The 19,904-nt window shown below is 33.1% G+C and overlaps 1 protein-coding gene across 1 annotated transcript; it reads right to left on the reverse strand.

Annotated features, from left to right (window-relative positions):
• Positions 1-586: 586 nt before the first annotated feature.
• On the reverse strand, positions 587-19,892 carry LOC134700877 (zinc finger protein 665-like). Its single transcript, XM_063562030.1, has 3 exons — positions 19,034-19,892; positions 17,014-17,054; positions 587-2,546 (listed from the first exon to the last, which is right to left on the reverse strand). The coding sequence occupies exons 1-3, from the start codon at positions 19,853-19,855 to the stop codon at positions 587-589; spliced, it is 2,823 nt and encodes a 940-aa protein (XP_063418100.1). The 5' UTR covers positions 19,856-19,892.
• Between the last annotated feature and the right edge of the window lie 12 nt (positions 19,893-19,904).

Here is a 19,904-nt window from a genome sequence, read left to right on the forward strand (position 1 = left end):
CCTGTGTGACCTCAGAATGTGTATTCCCGTTGCATTCCAATGAGCGATGACAATTGTCGATTTCAAAACTTGAATGTGTATGATTGTGTTACAAAATCAACCATGTCAATTTCAGCATGCATGTATAGTGAAATTCCGTGTCAAGTCTGAAGCATAGGACAACTTGTACACTTCAAATTCAAATTGGACAATGTTTTGTTATTTGTTTTTACTATTGAAATTAGTTGTTATGTTAAAATAGATAATTATTCACATTGCGATGTATTATTACTGACCATTCGAGATTATTTTTTTGCGAACCCTTCTTCAGCGTAATGTGTGATTTTGATATTACTACGCGGGCCTCAAGGGTTCAAAAAATCGAAAATAAATGCTAAATATGTTAGTTTTTGTGTCTTTCAAAACTGAAACAATATACAGAATTAATTGCAGGATAAAGACAATAACTGTTTAGTGTCTTTAAATATCAGCTGTATATGTACTCGGCTCGAAACAGGTGTAGTAGCTCGCTAAAAGCTCGCATACACCTTGTTTCCTAGCCTCGTACAAATACAGCTGATATTGAAAGACACTAAACAGTTATTGTCTATATATCCCAGTCACGTGGTTTATCAGTATTATCATCAACTGTATGTGTTCTCATGTGAACCTGTAAAATGTCAGGCCGACTAAAAATTTTACCACATACATCACAGTCATAAGGATTATCACCTGTATGTATTCTCTTGTGAGTCTTTAAATTACCTTGCACACTAAATCCTTTACCACATACATCACAGTCATAAGGTTTATCACCTGTATGTATTATCATGTGTCTTTGTAAATTTTGATGGCCACTCAATCCTTTACCACATATATCACAATAATGAAGTGAAGCACCTGAATGTGTTCTGGCGTGTCTCAGTAAAGTATAATGATGACCAAACCCTTTACCACATACATCACATTTATGACGTTTTTCGCCAGTGTGTGTTACCATGTGCCTCTTTACGTCACCAGCCGCACTAAACCTTTTACCACATACATCACAGTCATAAGGTTTATCACCTTTATGTATTCTCATGTGTGTCTTTAAATTATCTTGCGCACTAAATCCTTTACCACATACATCACATCCATAAGGTTTGTCACCTGTATGTGTTCTCATGTGTCGCTGTAAATTACTAGACGTATTAAACCCTTTCTCACATACATCACATTTATGACGTTTTTCGCCAATGTGTGTTGCCATGTGTCTCTTCACGTCATTACCATGCCTAAACCTTTTACCACATACATCACAGTCATAAGGTTTATCATCTGTATGTATTCTCATGTGTGTCTTTAAATTACCTTGCTCAATAAATCCTTTACCACATACATCACAGTTATGAGGTTTGTCGCCTGTATGTGTTCTCATGTGTCTACGTAAATGACTGAGTCGGCTAAACCCTTTACCACATACATCACAATCATGAGGTTTATCTTTAGTATGTGTTCTCTCGTGTATATCACCATTATGTATTCTCATGTGTTTCTTAAAATAACCTTGATCACTAAATCCTTTACCACATACATCACAGTCATAAGGTTTGTCACCTGTATGTGTTCGCATGTGTCTCTTTAAAGTACCAAGCTGACTAAACTGTTTACCACATACATCGCAGTCATAAGGTTTATCACCTGTATGTGTTCTCATGTGTCTCATTAAACTACCATGATGACTAAACCCTTTACCACATACATCACAGTCATGAGGTTTGTCGCCTGTATGTATTCTCATGTGTCTACGTAAATGACTAAGCAGACTAAAACCTCTACCACACACATCACAATCATGAGGTTTATCTTTAGTATGTGTTCTCTCGTTTATTTTTAGGTGATTACCTCCAGAAAATTCTCTAGGACAAAAATCCCATTTGCGAGGTTTTTCACCAGTATGTGTTTTCGTGTGTCTCTTTAAGGAACTACTGTGACTAAATTCTCTAGCACAAACATCACATTTATGCAGTTTATTACTATCCTCTGTTCCTATTTGTCCCTGTTGAGTACCATAAATTGTGACTAAATCCTCTGTTCTTATTTGTCCTTGTTGAGTACCATTAATTGTGACTAAATCCTCTGTTCCTATTTGTCCCTGGTGAGTACCATTAATTGTGACTAAATCCTCTGTTCCTATTTGTCCCTGTTGAGTACCATAAATTGTGACTAAATCCTCTGTTCTTATTTGTCCTTGTTGAGTACCATTAATTGTGACTAAATCCTCTGTTCCTATTTGTCCCTGGTGAGTACCATTAATTGTGACTAAATTCTCTGTTCTTATTTGTCCCTGTTGAGTACCATTAATTGCGACTAAATCCTCTGTTCTTATTTGTCCCTGTTGAGTACCATTAATTGTGACTAAATCCTCTGTTCTTATTTGTCCCTGTTGAGTACCATTAATTGTGACTAAACCCTCTGTTCTTATTTGTCCCTGTTGAGTACCATTAATTGTGACTAAATCTTCTACCTCGTACATCCTATTAATAAGGTTTACCTCCAGTATATCTGTTTGTTCGTGTATGTCTCTGTAAGGAAAAAATGAAGACTTAAATATATGTTTTGTAGACATTGTTTAGGTGCAAAAATAAAGAGATCTTCAGGTTCTAGACGTTGTATGAATGTAAGTAAGTAAGTAAGTAAATTTTATTTAGAGTCGGCATATTAATTCATTTTTTATACATGATAACAGAGAAAACGTGAGCTCTGGTGAGCTCTTTATTAACCGACTATATGTGTACAAATTAAACTATAATGCGGCTGAGTTGTTATCTAATGTTTCGTAGCAGTTTGTTCCTGTAAGACCCAAACATGCAGTTAATAAAAAAAGAATCTAGACTTTATTTTCGTTTCGTGTATCTAACTTTTGTTTTGGTAAATTATAAATTACTTATTGAAATATCAGGTTACAAACCCGCATTAATAGCTTGGACAAAATGGCTACCGCTTGAAAAAACGACTGTGTAGAGATGGTTTTATAAAAGCTACATTTTTTGAACTCACGAACAATGAGGCAAATGTTTGTTCTTTCGGTAGATGTTATTATTTTGTAAATAAACTCATAGATAAATAAGAGTCCACCTGGAAAATCAAAATAAGTGTTGTAAATATGGACTTAGAATGTAAAATTGAATTGTAACTTTGTCGTCAAAAATGTTATAACAATGTTGAACTTGCGCAAAGATATGAAGAGGTACATGACAACAAAATAGCATTTCATCATCAAAACAGAAAAGTCCTAAAATAAAACCAAAAGAACTGAATATAAAAAATGACATTTGTCATGTGCAACAAAGAAGGCTGTTGGTGCTTGATTGAGTCCTTAAAGTTTTATTTTTAAAATCATAAAAAAAACTATTTAAGTCTTAAAGACACCAAAGACAGGAACAGGTTGTTGCTTTAAACGAAGATTCAACACACTTACGTTTTATCATTTAATTCCAAGCAGACAAAGAATAATTATACTTTATGAGTTTCTCCTTCAATCGGAGGAATAATCGTTTTTTAATTACAATTAAAATGATGACTCCTGCCATGTGTCTGTATGTCTTTATTAATATGATAGCCATTCCAAGCTGGCAAAGAATAATACATTATGAGGTACTCCTTCGTTGGAGGAATATTCGTGTTAAATTTACAATTATGACTCCTACCTGCCAACTGTATCTATGTGTTTGTTGTATGTGTTTTTTACTAACATCCATAGCTTTATTTATACTGTATGTTGAAAACTAACAAAACTCAATAACATGACAATTTTTTTAGCAATACTCTAACTAAAACACATGTATAATTCGTAATCATAATTGAAAATCACATCATTAATTAATATGAAATTGTATTACTCATATTGTTTCATTCTTGCATATTTCCCTTTAACTTATTTTTCACACCTTGTATATGGATTAAAAATTGGATATCGTGTTTTTGTTTCAGATAAATAGATCACATCTTTGATTATTATTATAATTATAGTCTGAATTATATCCCCGTAAGCATTATATCTGAAGCTATAGGAATATTTAAAAAAAAAAAAAACATATAGACAATAGACAGAGATATTTGTACAAACACATTTACAATACATGGTTATGGCATACACCATTGAGATAATAAACTGGCAATTATTAAATTTACTGTTATTAAAGATCATTAAATGAGAGTGACATGCATGTAGTGGTAGTCACACGAAAAAACAAGAGACTATAAAAACATGTGTGTATCTAGAGTTAACTCACCACCAATGAGGGTCTGGATGGGGGGGTCTGTTTATCTGTCAACATTCAATTTTTACCCATCTAATCTTTAAAAAAAAAATAACCACTTTTTTCTCTTTTATTCAACAAATTAACCCCCTTTTTCTCTAATCTTCATTTTGTTTGGCCGTTATTCTGTAATCTTCATTTTTAAGGCATTATTCTTTAATCATTTAACCCCATCCAAACCCTCATCAATGTTCATGAACAAAATAATTAACTAAAAAAAATAGTATACATATTAAAAATTCTCACTAAGTAGAGGGGTATCTAAAAGCTATACTTAAGGTACGGTCATTGTTTATCAGCTGAAAAGCTGAAGGGTATGTTCAAATTTTTCACCACATAATGACCCCCCCCCCCCCCCTCTTCTCCTTTACACATATTAGCTTCAAAACTTTGACCCCCAAACAAAAATCTCTATCGATTGTAAGAAGAAATTCTCAATTTAGTAGGATTTTCCCAGATCCCAGATAACATGGATAAGGGGTCTGTAGAAGCTAAACTTAATATAATTAACTTAGTATATGTTCTAAAGAGCAACAAAAACGGTGTGCAAGAGTATTAGATCTGAGTACAGAGGTAGTACATATAGGTATAAAGTTGAAAGGAAAGGGGGTTATTCTTTGATTTTTCGGGATGATGATTTTGAAAATGAATATCATATCCACATGTCCACTGAATAAAATAAGCATAACAGATGAAAATGAATATTGAATTTGGAAAATATTACTTCTGGTTCCCCAAATTATCAAATGGTCATCTAAGCCAAATTATTATGACGTCTTGACCATGTTGAAAGGCCAAATAAAAAAGTATGTGTGGTTCCAGTTATATCTGAAAAAAGTTAGGGTAGGTAGGTATAGGGATTTTTTTTTTTACATTGAGTCTATGGGAGCAACATTCTGACTTAAACAGTGCTTAATGAAAAATGACAATAAAATCTTTAGGGAAGGCTGTTTTTAAGCCAAAACAGTAGGGACGGTAGGGTTACTGGAACCACACATATATTTTTATTTGGCCAAAGGCTATCTTATTTTTTTCCTGTGACACGTTCCTTTGGACTAACGGTTATCTTATTATTTTTCAATTTGTAAGCTATCTTATTTTTTTCTGCAACACCTTGCTTTCAAGCGGCACTAATGGTCATCTAATTATTTGTCAATTTGTTATACTTTACATAAATAGGGAGACCTGCAATTACTTCACAATTTATAGGCTGTTTTGAAACATTTCACAGTACTTGCATTTGTTGAATCAGATGAATTACTACATTTTTACTAGGCATAATTTTAGTTGTACATGAGTACTGTCACCAGACTTTGACTCTATAAAAGAAAACTGGGAGAGTTAAATAGATTAGCTTCTGCATCTGACATGTCTGATACATCCATTTCATTTGAATGTCTTTTTTTCGAGAGTAAAATACATAAAACTCTGTATAAAATCATCAATACCTCTCTCTATCTTCATATATCTAGATTTTTTGTGCATCCACGCAAGTGTGTCCACACCAGCCTCGTGTATATACATGCACCACAGAGAGTCAAATCGTTAACAAGCATACCACTGCCACTGCCCAGCTTAAAGCATCTTCCGAACATTTAAAAGTCCCTACCATGTACTGGTTACCGAAATTACACAAAAAAACATTTAAATTCCGTTTCATCTCCGCTTCGAGTAAGTGTTCTACTACTAATCTATCAGTGCTTCTAACCACCTCCCTTACTACTATCAAAGAACTGGTTATTAACTTTTGTAATAAAGCTTATGAAACTAATGGTATTAATTGTTTTTGGAGTGTTAAAAATTCTTTAGAGGTTTTAGATAAAATACATGCTTTCAATGGTCCTTACAATTCTGTTGACAGTTATGATTTTTCTACTCTGTAAACTACACTTCCACACAATCTTATAAAGAAAAAGTTTTTGTATTTGATAAAATGGTCTTTCGAAAAATCTCATTGTAATTTTATTTGCTGTAACTCGTTTAAGGCCTTTTTCTGTAACGAAAAAGGAAAGTATGCTAGATACACTTACTGGAAATGTGAGGATATGATTGAAGCTTTAAACTTTCTGCTTGATAACATTTATGTACGTTTCGGCGATAAAGTGTATCGTCAGGTAGTAGGTATTCCTATGGGCACCAACTGTGCCCCTTTAATAGCAGATTTATTTCTATATTGCTATGAATCTCAGTTTATGACTAAACTCAGTAAAGACCCATCATTGTTACATTTGGTTGATACATTCAAAAATACCTACCGTTATCTGGATGATATTTTTTCGTTGAATAATCCAGAGTTCTCTAAATATACTTCAGAAATTTACCCAAACGAACTTACTTTAACTAAATCTAACATAAACAGCAGCAGTTGTCCTTTTCTAGATTTAGACATTTCAATTTCAAACGGGAAACTTCACACTAAAATTTACGACAAAAGAGACGATTTTTCATTTCCTATTGTTAATTTTCCTTTTTTAGACGGCGATGTGCCTTTGGTTCCATCATACGGTGTTTATATATCGCAACTCGTTCGGTTTGCCCGTGTGTGTTCTGATGTCATAGATTTTAACGAACGTAATCAATGCATCACTGGTAAATTGTTGTGTCCCATAAATTACTTAAAACTTTTACTAAATTCTTTCATAGATACAAAGATTTGATTAGTAAATTTGGCTATACCTGTAGAAAGCTTATTAAAAATGGTATTTCACATCCTAAATTTTATGGTAATATTGTACTTAAAGCGAGGAAATCACTATTAGTCCATCAGCTGGTAGGGCAAAAATTCAGTTCTGTGTTAGACCCCAGGGTACCGCAATTTTTTTGTATAAATTTAAAGAGTAATATCTGAAGAATATTTTAAGAGGTGTTAGACTTTTGAAAAAATGTCCAAAAGGGGTTAAAAGGGGGCTTATTTCAGGGTATATCAAAAATTTTGTTTTGCACATTATTACAGAAAAATGTAAAAAATAACTAATTATTCAGTACTATACTTTTTATTAAATGGAACACATCATATCATATTAAAACCCAGGCTAATTTTTATATCGTAGAGGACCAAGACAAAAGGGGGAGGGTCAATTTCCAAAAGTCATGATTTTGAATGAAAAGAAGCATACGTACTAATTTTCTTGAAAAAAATGTATATTCTTTTCACATTGAAACATACAGCATACAGTATATAAAGGCTGGTGAAAAAAAACTTAAAGGTAAGAAACAAAAACATAGAATCAACGACAAACACAAACATAGGCAACCAGAAATGCACGATTCTGTCACAAATGTTTAAATCGCATTCATGAAATAACTCGCATATTAAAACACACAAAACTGTCAGGGTTTCTAGATTTCTATTTTTTTTTTTAAATTTAACAACCGCATCACCACATTTAAGGTCACACAGAAGGTCAATCAATAAAATCATCATCAGTTTGGTCACCGGCATCTACCGAATTATCATTATCATCTTTTCCATCATCTGTGTCGTCATCGTTAGCAATATCAACGATTCGATAATGCCTATATCTACAAGCTTTCGAGCATTAACATACAGCTATCTGTTCAGGATAAACCTTGTTGAACACACGAACATATTTTTTGGCACAACCAGCTTTACATGAACAGCACATCAGAATTACCAAAGCATCTATCGCTGGTGGTTGGTCTAGAAAATTGATACTGATCAAAGCGCTCTAAACAATCCAACCATAGTTGTTTGGCAACAGACCAGTGTTGTGTTTAAGAGTAGATTTCCAAATCGTCGTCTGAAAGTTGGCTTGTTTAATGTGCTTTAACCTTGCATCTTTTGCATTTCAAAACGTTCTGATCTTTATTTATCGATATTTTTAATTTCGTAGCCATATATAGAACACGAAAACCTCTCAAGTGCTTTGATAACTCCTCGCCAACCTCTTCCAAGGCTTCACCAAGATGGAATAAACCTTCTGAAAACTCCACATAACGTGTCAAAAAGCCGAAAGCTTTACTTTTTTTCTTTACCAGACAAAACACTTACTGAATCACAACCTGTATTAGCGCGAAATCCCTTTAGTTTTCGACAAACATTCTCACCAAATTTGCACAACTGATTGCACATTTAATAATCTGCATTTGGGGGATGTATTTGTCAGACTTACAATGTTAGAATTGATATGCAACTGTGAAAATAGTAAGCCAATACTTCCACAACAGTGTCAGAAGGTTTTTTAACAATGGAGTCGTAAACTTTGTCAGCTGCATGTTTTTGCATTTTATTAAGAACATTTTTTTATCGGCTTCTTCCTGTTTGATCATAAACTAAAACCATTCTACGCTATTTCATTTTCAACATATATTTTGTGGCACATACTTCCATGTGATACAAATAATTCCATACATTCAAGTGTAAATCTATAGGATTGTTTACTCTTTTAAAAACAAAAGAATTCAACAAAAGCAACTTTGTTTCCCCCAACTAACAAACATTTCTTCCATTCACAAGAACACGATTGGTTTAGAACTTATCGTAATGATTTGCCCTCCCAAGGACCTGCCGTTCTAATTTCGTTATGAATATTGTGCGATACTATTCAGTGACAAAATTAATGCGTGACCACTTTTCAAAACTAAAAGGATGGTTTTTAAAATAACAATTTTTGCCAAATCGAAAAAAGTGCTTGGTATCCTAGTAATGGTTTGAATAACTGCCATGTCATCAAATATCCACATGATTTCCTTAGGAAAGAGCCTTTTCTAAAAAGACCACCCAGGACAGGTTTTAATTTTTAGTTACATGTGTACATTCAAAGTTTGTAATAGACATTGGAAAAGGACCTAATTCAACTGGAGAACCTATAGCATAACCAACTATCTTGTCTGGGCTATGACAAGCAGGCGACATTTTGTTTTCATCTGCTTTCAATGTTTTGTTGTTCTTATCAGCCATTAACTGCTTGCCTTTTATTTCCCTTTTTTTTAAATGTAAGCAATGATTTTCTTTTTTGAAGATATCGGTTGACTTTTGAATAAGCCCTTCCGTAATGAAAATTTCTGAAGCAAATTTTCCCTTTTCATACGCGTTTAGAAGGTCACCCATTAATTTCGAAGAAGCAACAGAATCCGAGAACAAGCCATATAACTGCTCACATGTTATAATGGAATTGGCCAGCTTTGAAGTGTCTAAAACAATTTTCAAACATCAGAAACTGACTCGCTTTATTCGAGTTTTTCTGATTTCTTTTTGGGAGGATGTTTCAGGGTTAACAATTCCTACCAAGTCTCGACATTTTAATGATATTAAAGCTCTTTCATGTGCATTTAGCAACCAACGTTTATCAGAATCTTTATTTAAACTGAAACCAACAAAGCCATTTTTGTTTGTATATCTAAGAATCCTGAGAAAGTAAAAAGTATTGCCAAACACCACAAATGACTATTTGACGTTCGTTCAAAGCGATGTCTGTCGATTGAATGACTAAACAATCTTAAATCAATAACTTCATAGCTAAAACACAAAATGTTATCAAGCACACCTTTATTGAGTTCGATAGAGTGCACCTTTTCTGAACGCCAAAAAATCACCTTAATTTGTAATTTGTTCATCATAATTTCGTTACACATTAATTTTATAAAATAATTTGTCTCACAAAAACATCATAAATCGACAATTAAATGTTTATTTTCAGTTGCAAATTGATAATGCTTATGTGTGAATATATTGTACATGTTGTATACTGAATCAAAGACGGTAATTTGATGAATTCCGGTATTTTACGAGTATTTGAAAGTACATATATTTTATTAAATAATTCATATTTTAGACGATATATAAATACTGCAAATGATTTAAACATTACATGATGATTAATTCTCAAGTTTATTTAACTAAAACGGGTAATTGTTTAACGAATTTCTTTGTGAAAGGAGAAAAAATGCCTTTATTTGCACCCAAAAAATCGGATTGTTTGTAATGTAAAAAACATTTTTTTAAAACAAAAAATCTTCCGAGTTACATTTAATATGATAAGTTTTGTATCTGTTTTAGTTGTTTAAACCTTTACTTTATTTTTTTTAATCGCTTGATATTAAAAAAAAATAATTAAAAATTACTTAGTTGTGATTGCTAAATGAGTGGACCATTGAAGGGACGTTTTTAATCCTCTTTTGGACACTTTCTTTTTCGTCTAACACCTTGTATTTTATCAATAAGATAATGAAGTTGAATTCTATCAAAAAAAATCGCGGTACCCTGGGGTGTAACACAAACTCCTTAACTAGAGCTCTTTTGAGAACTAGCTGATGGACTATATGTGATCCTTGTAAACTCATCGAACCTTTAAACAAACTTATAAGTAAGGGTTATCGTACCAATATTGTAATTAGATCTCTGAATATATTTCACATTGGCACTAATATTGATTTTGTCATTAGCAAATTAAAACATAACTAAATTTCATTATCTTTTGAAGCGAGATGTATAGAGACACAGACACGTTAACTTTTATTTCTATAGAAGTCGCTCTTCACTATACTACTACCTTTCGATACATTTATTTTTGGCATTGCACAAGTCATGTCTTCTTTGACTATTAATGACGTTAAAATACTAAATCCCTGTGATGTGTTTTAGTCGATTTTAGTCTATGATGCATGATTTTTTATTATTAATTGGTTTTGGCTTTTAACTAGCTGTCAGTAACTGCGAGTACTCTCAAGTCGTATTTTCTTGTTAATTCGACCTGTTGATACTGTTTTATAATGCTTTTTTGTTATTTTTTTATTTATATGGATCTTGTCTGTACACCAGCTTTGATTATTTGTAATATCTTCAATTTTTCACTTATTCTTACAACATTTGTATAAACTTCAAGATTATAAAAAAACGGTTTTTTTCTAAAGTGAACTTTGATTGGTTAAATATTTCTCAGTTTTGTCCTGTGTTTGAATTTGTTTGTTAGCTTTTTGGTCATGAATGTTTGTCTCTAATATTTAATTAACTGTGCATTTGTATTCAGATATCGCAGATCAAATTTATTCGTTCATTGTGTAATCATACGTTTTTTGATTGAGTTAAGTCTGCCAATTGATATTTTATCGTATGTTTTTCTATGTTGTGATGTTATGCTATTGTTTCAGAACTAGAGGCTCCAAAGAGCCTGTGTCGCTCACCTTGGTCTATGTGAATATTAAACAAAGGACGCATTTGAATTCATGACAAAATTGTGTTTTGGTGATGGTGATGTGTTTGTATATCTTACTTTACTGAACATTATTGCTGCTTACAATCATTCTATCTATATTGAACTTGGCCTAAGAGCTTCAGTGGAAAATGTTAGTTAAAATTTACAAATTTTATGAAAATTGTTAAAAATTGACTATAAAGGGCAATAACTCCTTATGGGGTCAATTGACCATTTAGGTCATGTTGACTTATTTTTAGGTGTTACTTTGCTGTACATTGTTTCCCTTTACAGTTTATCTCTATCTATAATAATATTCAAGATAATAACAAAAAACGGCAAAATTTCCTTAAAATGCCTAATTCAGGGGCAGCAACCTAACAGCAGTTTGTCCAATCCATCTGAAAATTTCATGGCAAATAGATCTTGACCTGATTAACAATTTTACTCCCTGTTAGATTTGCTCTAAATGCTTTGGTTTTTGAGTTATAAGCAAAAAACTGCATTTTACCCCTATGTTCTATTTTTAGCCATGGCGGCCATCTTTGTTGGTTGGCCGGTCACGCCACACAATTTTTAAACTAGATACCCCAATGATGATTACGGCCAAGTTTGATTAAATTTGGCCTGGTAGTTTCAGAGGAGAAGATTTTTGTAAAAGATTACCAAGATTTACGAAAAATGGTTAAAAATTGACTATAAAGGACAATAACTCCTAAAGTGGTCAACTGACCATTTTGGTTATGTTGACTTATTTGTAGATTTTACTTTGCTGAACATTATTGCTGTTTACAGTTTATCTCTATCTATAATAATATTCAAGATAGAAACAAAAAACCTCAAAATTTCCCTAAAATTACCAATTCAGGGGCAGCAACCCAACAACAGGTTGTCTGATTCATCTGAAAATTTCAGGGCAGTTAGATCTTGACCTGATGAACATTTTTACCCCATGTCAGATTTCTCTAAATGCTTTGGTTTTTGAGTTATAAGCCAAAAACTGCATTTTACCCCTATGTTCTATTTTTAGCCGTGGTGGCCATCTTGGTTGGTTGGCGGGGTCACCGGACACAATTTTTAAACTAGATACCCCAATGATGATTATGGCCAAGTTTGGATTAATTTGGCCCAGCAGTTTCAGAGGAGAAGATTTTTGTAAAAGTTAACGACGCCGGACGCAGGACGACGGACAACGACGGACGACGACGGACGACGACGGACGCCGGACGCCAAGTGATGAGAAAAGCTCACTTGGCCCTTCGGGCCAGGTGAGCTAAAAAGGGAGAAGGTTTGGATCCATTAAAACGTTTAATCCCGCTGCAAATGTTTGCACCTGTCCTAAGTCAGGAATCTGATGTACAATAGTTGTCGTTTGTTTATGTAATATATACGTGTTTCTCGTTTCTCGTTTTGTTTGTATAGATTAGACCGTTGGTTTCCCCGTTTGAATGGTTTTACACTAGTAATTTTTTGGGACCCTTTATAGCTTGTTGTTCGGTGTGAGCCAAGGCTCCGTGTTGAAGGCCGTACTTTAACCTTTAATGGTTTACTTTTTAAATTGTTATTTGGATGAAGAGTTGTCTCATTGGCACTCACACCACATCTTCCTTTATCTTTATATTTATCAAAATTGCATAGATGTAGTCCATTCGTCCACACCACCCTTGTGTAATCGTGTAAACTGTATATATTTGAGTTTTATATACATGTACATAGACATTTCATTTACATATTATGTAATTAATTTACATCATACATGTCTATTTTCAGGACCTCCGATCCGTGCAGTTAGGCATGTTTTTCTTTGGTGTTCAAGAAGTATATCACTGTTCTGAGCTCTCTGTCTAAGTGTATTATTAAAGTGCTTTGCATTAAGCTCAGTTCATTGTTATGCCAATGCATTCTTCTTAATATAAACAACTAAGGGAAGATTATTGAAATTGTCATCACCAGGAATTATTGAAGCAGCATCCACTGAGCATGAATAGTTTAAGATACACGTAAATTAAATTATTTTAGATGCATTTGAAACAAATACTTTGCATCTAGATAGCCAAATAAAAAAAGTACATTGAAATATACCAAACATTGCTACCTGGAATATGAGGGGGATGACAGGGGTAAGGGAGACAGGGAGAAAGAGGGTAGGAGAAAGGAGAGGAAGGCTGGGAGAAAGGAGAAAAAGTTGGAGAAAAGAGATTTTTTTTTAATTTATCTCAAAAGGAGATGTTTCATTTTAATGAGAGAAAGGAGAACGGGGATAGGAGAAAGGAGAAGAGGGGTGGGAGAAGGGAGAAGGGTACCCCCTGTCCCCCCCTCGAATATGATACTAGGTGGTTTTGTCACCTTCATAAACATTTGCAATATCTACTGAAGAGTCCCGAGTACAACTGGTTATTCATTCATACATAAAATTATGGACGAAACGCATAAGGCTAACTAGACCATACCCGCGACATGTCGCGGATCCTTGACTGAATTAAAGAACCTACCCCTTAGTTTTAGCCTGGATTTTTAGAATTCGTATTTTCATTTGGTAAAGTCACGCTGATTATAAGATGCATAGATATTCCCTGTATAATGACGAATTTCAGGTGTGATTATTACCCGTGTTTATAGCAATTCTTCAATACACAATTTGGTTGTGAGCCTGACAGAGGCGGAATGTACAGATCATGTACAGGGATCAGGTAATTTTGTGAAATATACTATTGGAATCGGTATCTGATTCGACCCGCGACTTTTTAATTATTGGTAATGTTAATTATGTGGAAAACAAAAGGGCCTGAAATGGTGTAATTTTTAATCTACACCATTGTCATATATTATTTATATATAAAGTTAAATTCTTCGTTCAGTACGTCGACTGAGCATGCGAAAGGCTATAAGACACGGATCGATAACGGTCTCCGAATTTAGATATTTTCTCAAAAATTGTCATTTTCTGTGGGAAAAAAGACTGTTTCAAAAACAAATTTAGGAATTACAAAACATTACATTTATACGTCATATCACAAATATTTCTGACTTTGTATGGTTTCAGAGGAGTTTTTAGATAATAAGGACATACTATGTAGATGTGCATATTGACAGGAAATTATGATTCAATTTTGTTTAGGAGTTGCGCCCACTTGAACTTATTTGCCCCAATATACTATTGCAACAGTTTGTCATCGCAACTCCTCAGAAACCACACAACAGAATTTCATGAAACCTCTTTAGACATTAAGGACATACTATGTAGATGTGCATATGGACAGGAAATTATGATTAAATGTTTTTTCTAGGAGTTATGCCCCTTTGAACTTATTTGCACCAATATACTACTGCAACAGTTTGTCATCTCAACTCCTCTGAAATCACACAACAGAATTTCATGAAACTTTGTAGATAATAAGGACATACTATGTAGATGAACATATCGACAGGGAATTATGATTCCAATTTTTTTTCTATGAGTTTTTCCCCTTTGAACTTATTTGCCTCAATATACTAATGCAATAGTTTGTCATCAAAATTCCTCTGAAACATCACAACAGAATTTCATGAAACTTTTTAGATAATATGGACATACTATGTGGATGTGCTTATTGACAGGAAATTATGATTCATTTTTTTATTTGTCCAGTGACAATGTAGGGGCGTGGGGTATGTGAGCGCGCTCACTAAGGTTCTTTAATTTGTGTTGATGTTAATTGACGGATTACAGAACCGTTTGTTTTTATACCATGACCAAAACAAAACTGCATCCTACAAGTTTCATTTATATTTCAATCCATATAACAAAAACATTGAAACAAGAATAATTCTGCAAAGCCTTTTCAAATTTTTTTATAGTCTGCACAATTTGTAATAATCTATTTAGAGAAATTAAGAATCATAACAAATAAATTTGATATACCATGTTATTAAAATTATTTCATTCTGGTAAATGTGTCTTTTATCATGTTTATATAACTTCAATCAGGCCATGGAGAATCTAAGATAAAGACAATTTCAAAGAAAGAATTAAAACAATCTAATTAAAATATTGATCTCTGATTACAATATTTTAATTAGATTGGAATTAAAATATATGTGAGATAAAACAGAAGTGTACTTTCTTGCTCTGACATCTAGCCCCATGTGCATGCCAGGTATTATCATCACTTTTAACTATTAGACATTTAAGAAACAATGTCGAACATGTATAGGGAATCTTTCACTAATAATACTGGGATGATCCTTGACGAGTGTTCCAAGTAAGAAATGCACACCACAATGGACATAATTAGAACCATACGAGAAGAACATACATACAGGTTCTTATAAACCATCTTGCATATCAAAATTACTTATAATTTAGAAATGCAGCTTATGTGTTCCTCTACAAATTTTAGTATTTTTGTTGCAAAGAAGTGGATCTCATTTTAACAGAATCATTTGGTAATCCATATATTGTGTACAAAAAGTGTCTCCTCCAACTCAAAGATAATCTTGAACATAAAACCCAATTGACATACAATTTATTTTCACACAATATCAACTATTGTCATTATCCGGAAAAAACTCTAATCCGAAGGATTTGGTTAACTTTTATAAAAAGTCAAAATTTTATTAACAAAAATATAACTTATTTACAGAAAATACACGAAAGAAATACTATACATATTCAAATCACTCAAAAATAAATTAACGTCTCTTACAAAATCTACATAATCACATCGAAACTATCAAATTGATTGTGAAGGAAAAAATAAATGGTGGAGCTGATTGACGGATAGGAAATTTCCGTAATTTAAAAAAGGTACAAATGATGTTTTTATTTCAGAGTTTTTGACAAAATAGTTTTGAATTTGCCCAACAAACTTTGCATGCAGTATCGCAATGATATGTTTTGTCATCTCAAATGTCGAATACAGTTTTTGATTCATATGTTTTCTCGTTTTCAAAGAAAAACGCGTTAAATTTCTATCTAAAAAAAACAGCCAACTTCATGTTCTTTCATGTCTTACTTTGATATGGTATATTTCTGTCTTCATTATTCCGATGATCCTTAATGATATGTGCATAGAAAATATTTACGAAAATAGCGGGAAATTTAACCAAAAAAAAAATGTTTGGATTTTAAGGTAACTCAGTACCCAAAACCGTAAATTGAGAGGTACCCCATTAAAGGAATAAAATACAAAAATGTGACCATAGAAACTTTTTACGACCCGACGGAAATTAAAATATAGATATAATTTTTTCATTTAAAACAATTTGCAGTCGTATGTTATTCCGGACCATTAAACTCGTTAACTAAGCGTCTTTTTCGATGTCAGTTGCAGTACTATGTCCTCAAAAATAGTTAACACACGATATAAAAATTATGACATTTATAATTAGTATGTGTTCTCGTGAGTCTATTTTAATTACAAAATTTAGAATGAACCTTTTCAAAGGGATATTTTTCTGCTAATGCAAGAGTATCACAAAATGCAGTAAATTATACATTTTGTGATACTCTTGCATTAGCAGAAAAATGTCCGTTTGAAAAGGTTCATTCTAAATTTTGTAAAGCAGTATTAGGACTGAGAAAGACAGCCACTAACATAGGTGCTAGATCAGAACTAGGTAGATTTACTTTGGACTCCTATATATAAAAACTCAAACACTCAAGTATTTTTATAGAATAAAGTGTAATGATATAAATCCCCTGGTTAAAGAATCTCTACAAACAAACATAAATTTACATTCAGAAGGAATTTATTCTTGGTACTCATTTGCAGATAAAATTTTTAAAGAAATGAAAATAAACCCAGAAAATTACTCTAATAATAATGTACCTTTTAAACAATCAAAAAACATGTTAAAATGTTATATAAAACAGTGTGTTTCAGAGGAATATGAAAAAAAATACTTTAATTAAACTTTCAAAAATGGATTCCTCATCCAAACTTTGTCTTTATGGGAAATTAAAAAATAATTGTCAGTCTGATGAATATTTAAATTGCAATAATTTTATACATAGGCAGTTACTCTCTACATTTAGACTAAGTGATCATTCCCTAGACATTGAATTAGGAAGGTACAGAAACATTCCAAGAGCACAAAGATTATGTAAAAAATGTGAAGTCCTAGATGATAAATTTCATTTCTTTTTGTATTGTGACATTAACATATCTTTGCGTTCTAATCTGTTTGCTTATCTAACAGACTATGTACCATTATTTCAACATCTTGATGCATTCAATAAACTTAAACACATTCTAAACCCCATCCCTGAACTTGTTTGTCATATTGGAGTCTTCATTAAACCGAGTCTTTAGAACTGGGGGAGTCAGACGGCCGTGTCAGGCAAGGTTATGATGGTGTTGTTTTTTTACATACATTTATAATTGAACTCTAATGTTCTATTATTCTATATATTGTATTGTATTATTTTGTATTTCATTGTATTACATTGTATTTTATTGTATTGCATTGTATAGTATAAAATTATTGTTTGATTGTATTGCTTGACCCTCATGGGTGTAGTTTTGCAATAAAGATTACATTATTTTAATTACAACTCTTACTCTCTTACTGGACTCTTAACCAAATGCAAGTCCAGTATATATATTTATGCTCTTACAATAACACAATCTTTAATGGATGAATATATAAAAAGTCTTATGTCTTCAGATGAAAACAATCCTGTTTTTGTGGTTTATCCCTAGTACTAGCATTCGTCTCAACTCGGCCGATTCCGTATCCTCATCTAAGATAGAAGCCGGAAAGTAACGGATTCTACCGAGGATAGCCGAATGTCACCAGTAGTTATTCTACTATGTTTCTTTTTAAGATGATTCACCACTTTCAATAAATCCTTTACCACATACATCACATTCAGGAGGTTTAATCGTATGTATGTGTTCTCATTTTTGACTCCTAGGAGTCGATATTAAGAATTGAACGATGGACACTTAGGAAGTGAATTTTTCTTGCGACCTGATTGGAAGATATCACGAGACGTGCATAATCAAAATTTATTGATTGGTTAGGACAATCCAAACCTAGTAAATGTTCTTCAATCCCGTAGAGTGTCGGATTTGTCTATTTTATAGTCCGAGTTTACTCTGACGTCCGACGGCTGTTTAGCCAGATAAGCTGGGGCTCCTTAAAAAATGTTAAAATATAGAAAATTAAAGGTTTGGCAGGTAGGTGAAACTTACATAAATGAAGAGATAAATGAAAACTGAAGAGATTGATGACAGATTTATATAATTCCAAGGCCCTCAGTCGGCTCCAGAAACAAGGAAGTAGCGCATCTATTTTGGGTGGGCAAATATCCACTTTTTGATATGGGACAAGCTCTGACGTCCCACGGCCCCAGCTTGTCTGGCTAAACAGCCGTAGGACGTCAGAGTAATCTCGGACTACTATTTTAGCGATTAGATTTTTTTTCCATTTTCATCAGCTAAGAGTCGAATATAGCACTTTTTGAAAGGCTATCGCTTGTGTGAATTTGTGAATAACGCAGAGTTAACCTTATAAATCCCAGTCACGTGGTTTATCAGTATTATCATCAACTGTATGTGTTCTCATGTGAACCTGTAAAATGTCAGGCCGACTAAAAACTTTACCACATACATCACAGTCATAAGGATTATCACCTGTATGTATTCTCTTGTGAGTCTTTAAATTACCTTGCACACTAAATCCTTTACCACATACATCACAGACATAAGGTTTATCACCTGTATGTATTATCATGTGTCTTTGTAAATTATGATGGCTTCTCAATCCTTTACCACATATATCACAATAATGAAGTGAAGCACCTGAATGGGTTCTGGCGTGTCTCAGTAAAGTATAATGATGACCAAACCCTTTACCACATACATCACATTTATGAAGTTTTTCGCCAGTGTGTGTTACCATGTGTCTCTTTACGTCACCAGCCGCACTAAACCTTTTACCACATACATCACAGTCATAAGGTTTATCACCTTTATGTATTCTCTTGTGTGTCTTTAAATTATCTTGCGCACTAAATCCTTTACCACATACATCACAGTCATAAGGTTTGTCACCTGTATGTGTTCTCATGTGTCGCTGTAAATTACTAGACGTATTAAACCCTTTCTCACACACATCACATTTATGGCGTTTTTCGCTAGTGTGTGATGCCATGTGTCTCTTCACGTCATTACCATGCTTAAACCTTTTACCACATACATCACAGTCATAGAGTTTATCACCTGTATGTATTCTCATGTGTGTCTTTAAATTACCTTGCTCAATAAATCCTTTACCACATACATCACAGCCATGAGGTTTGTCGCCTGTATGTGTTCTCATGTGTCTACGTAAATGACTGAGTCGGCTAAACCCTTTACCACATACATCACAATCATGAGGTTTATCTTTAGTATGTGCTCTCTCGTTTATATCACTCTTATGTATTCTCATGTGAGTCTTTAAATAACCTTGTTCACTAAATCCTTTACCACATACACCA

This window comes from Mytilus trossulus, unplaced genomic scaffold, assembly GCF_036588685.1.
Source record: "Mytilus trossulus isolate FHL-02 unplaced genomic scaffold, PNRI_Mtr1.1.1.hap1 h1tg000187l__unscaffolded, whole genome shotgun sequence".
Lineage (NCBI taxonomy): Eukaryota > Metazoa > Mollusca > Bivalvia > Mytilida > Mytilidae > Mytilus > Mytilus trossulus.

Coding starts and splice junctions, on each gene's coding strand:
- LOC134700877 (XM_063562030.1), bottom strand. CDS start 19,855: ATGAGAATACATAAGAGTGATATAAACGAGAGAGCACATACTAAAGAT. Junction 17,055..19,033: donor ATAATCCTTATGACTGTGAT/GTATGTGGTAAA, acceptor TTTTATATATAG/GAGTCCAAAGTAAATCTACC. Junction 2,547..17,013: donor AGTTCTGATCTAGCACCTAT/GTTAGTGGCTGT, acceptor TTTTCCTTACAG/AGACATACACGAACAAACAG.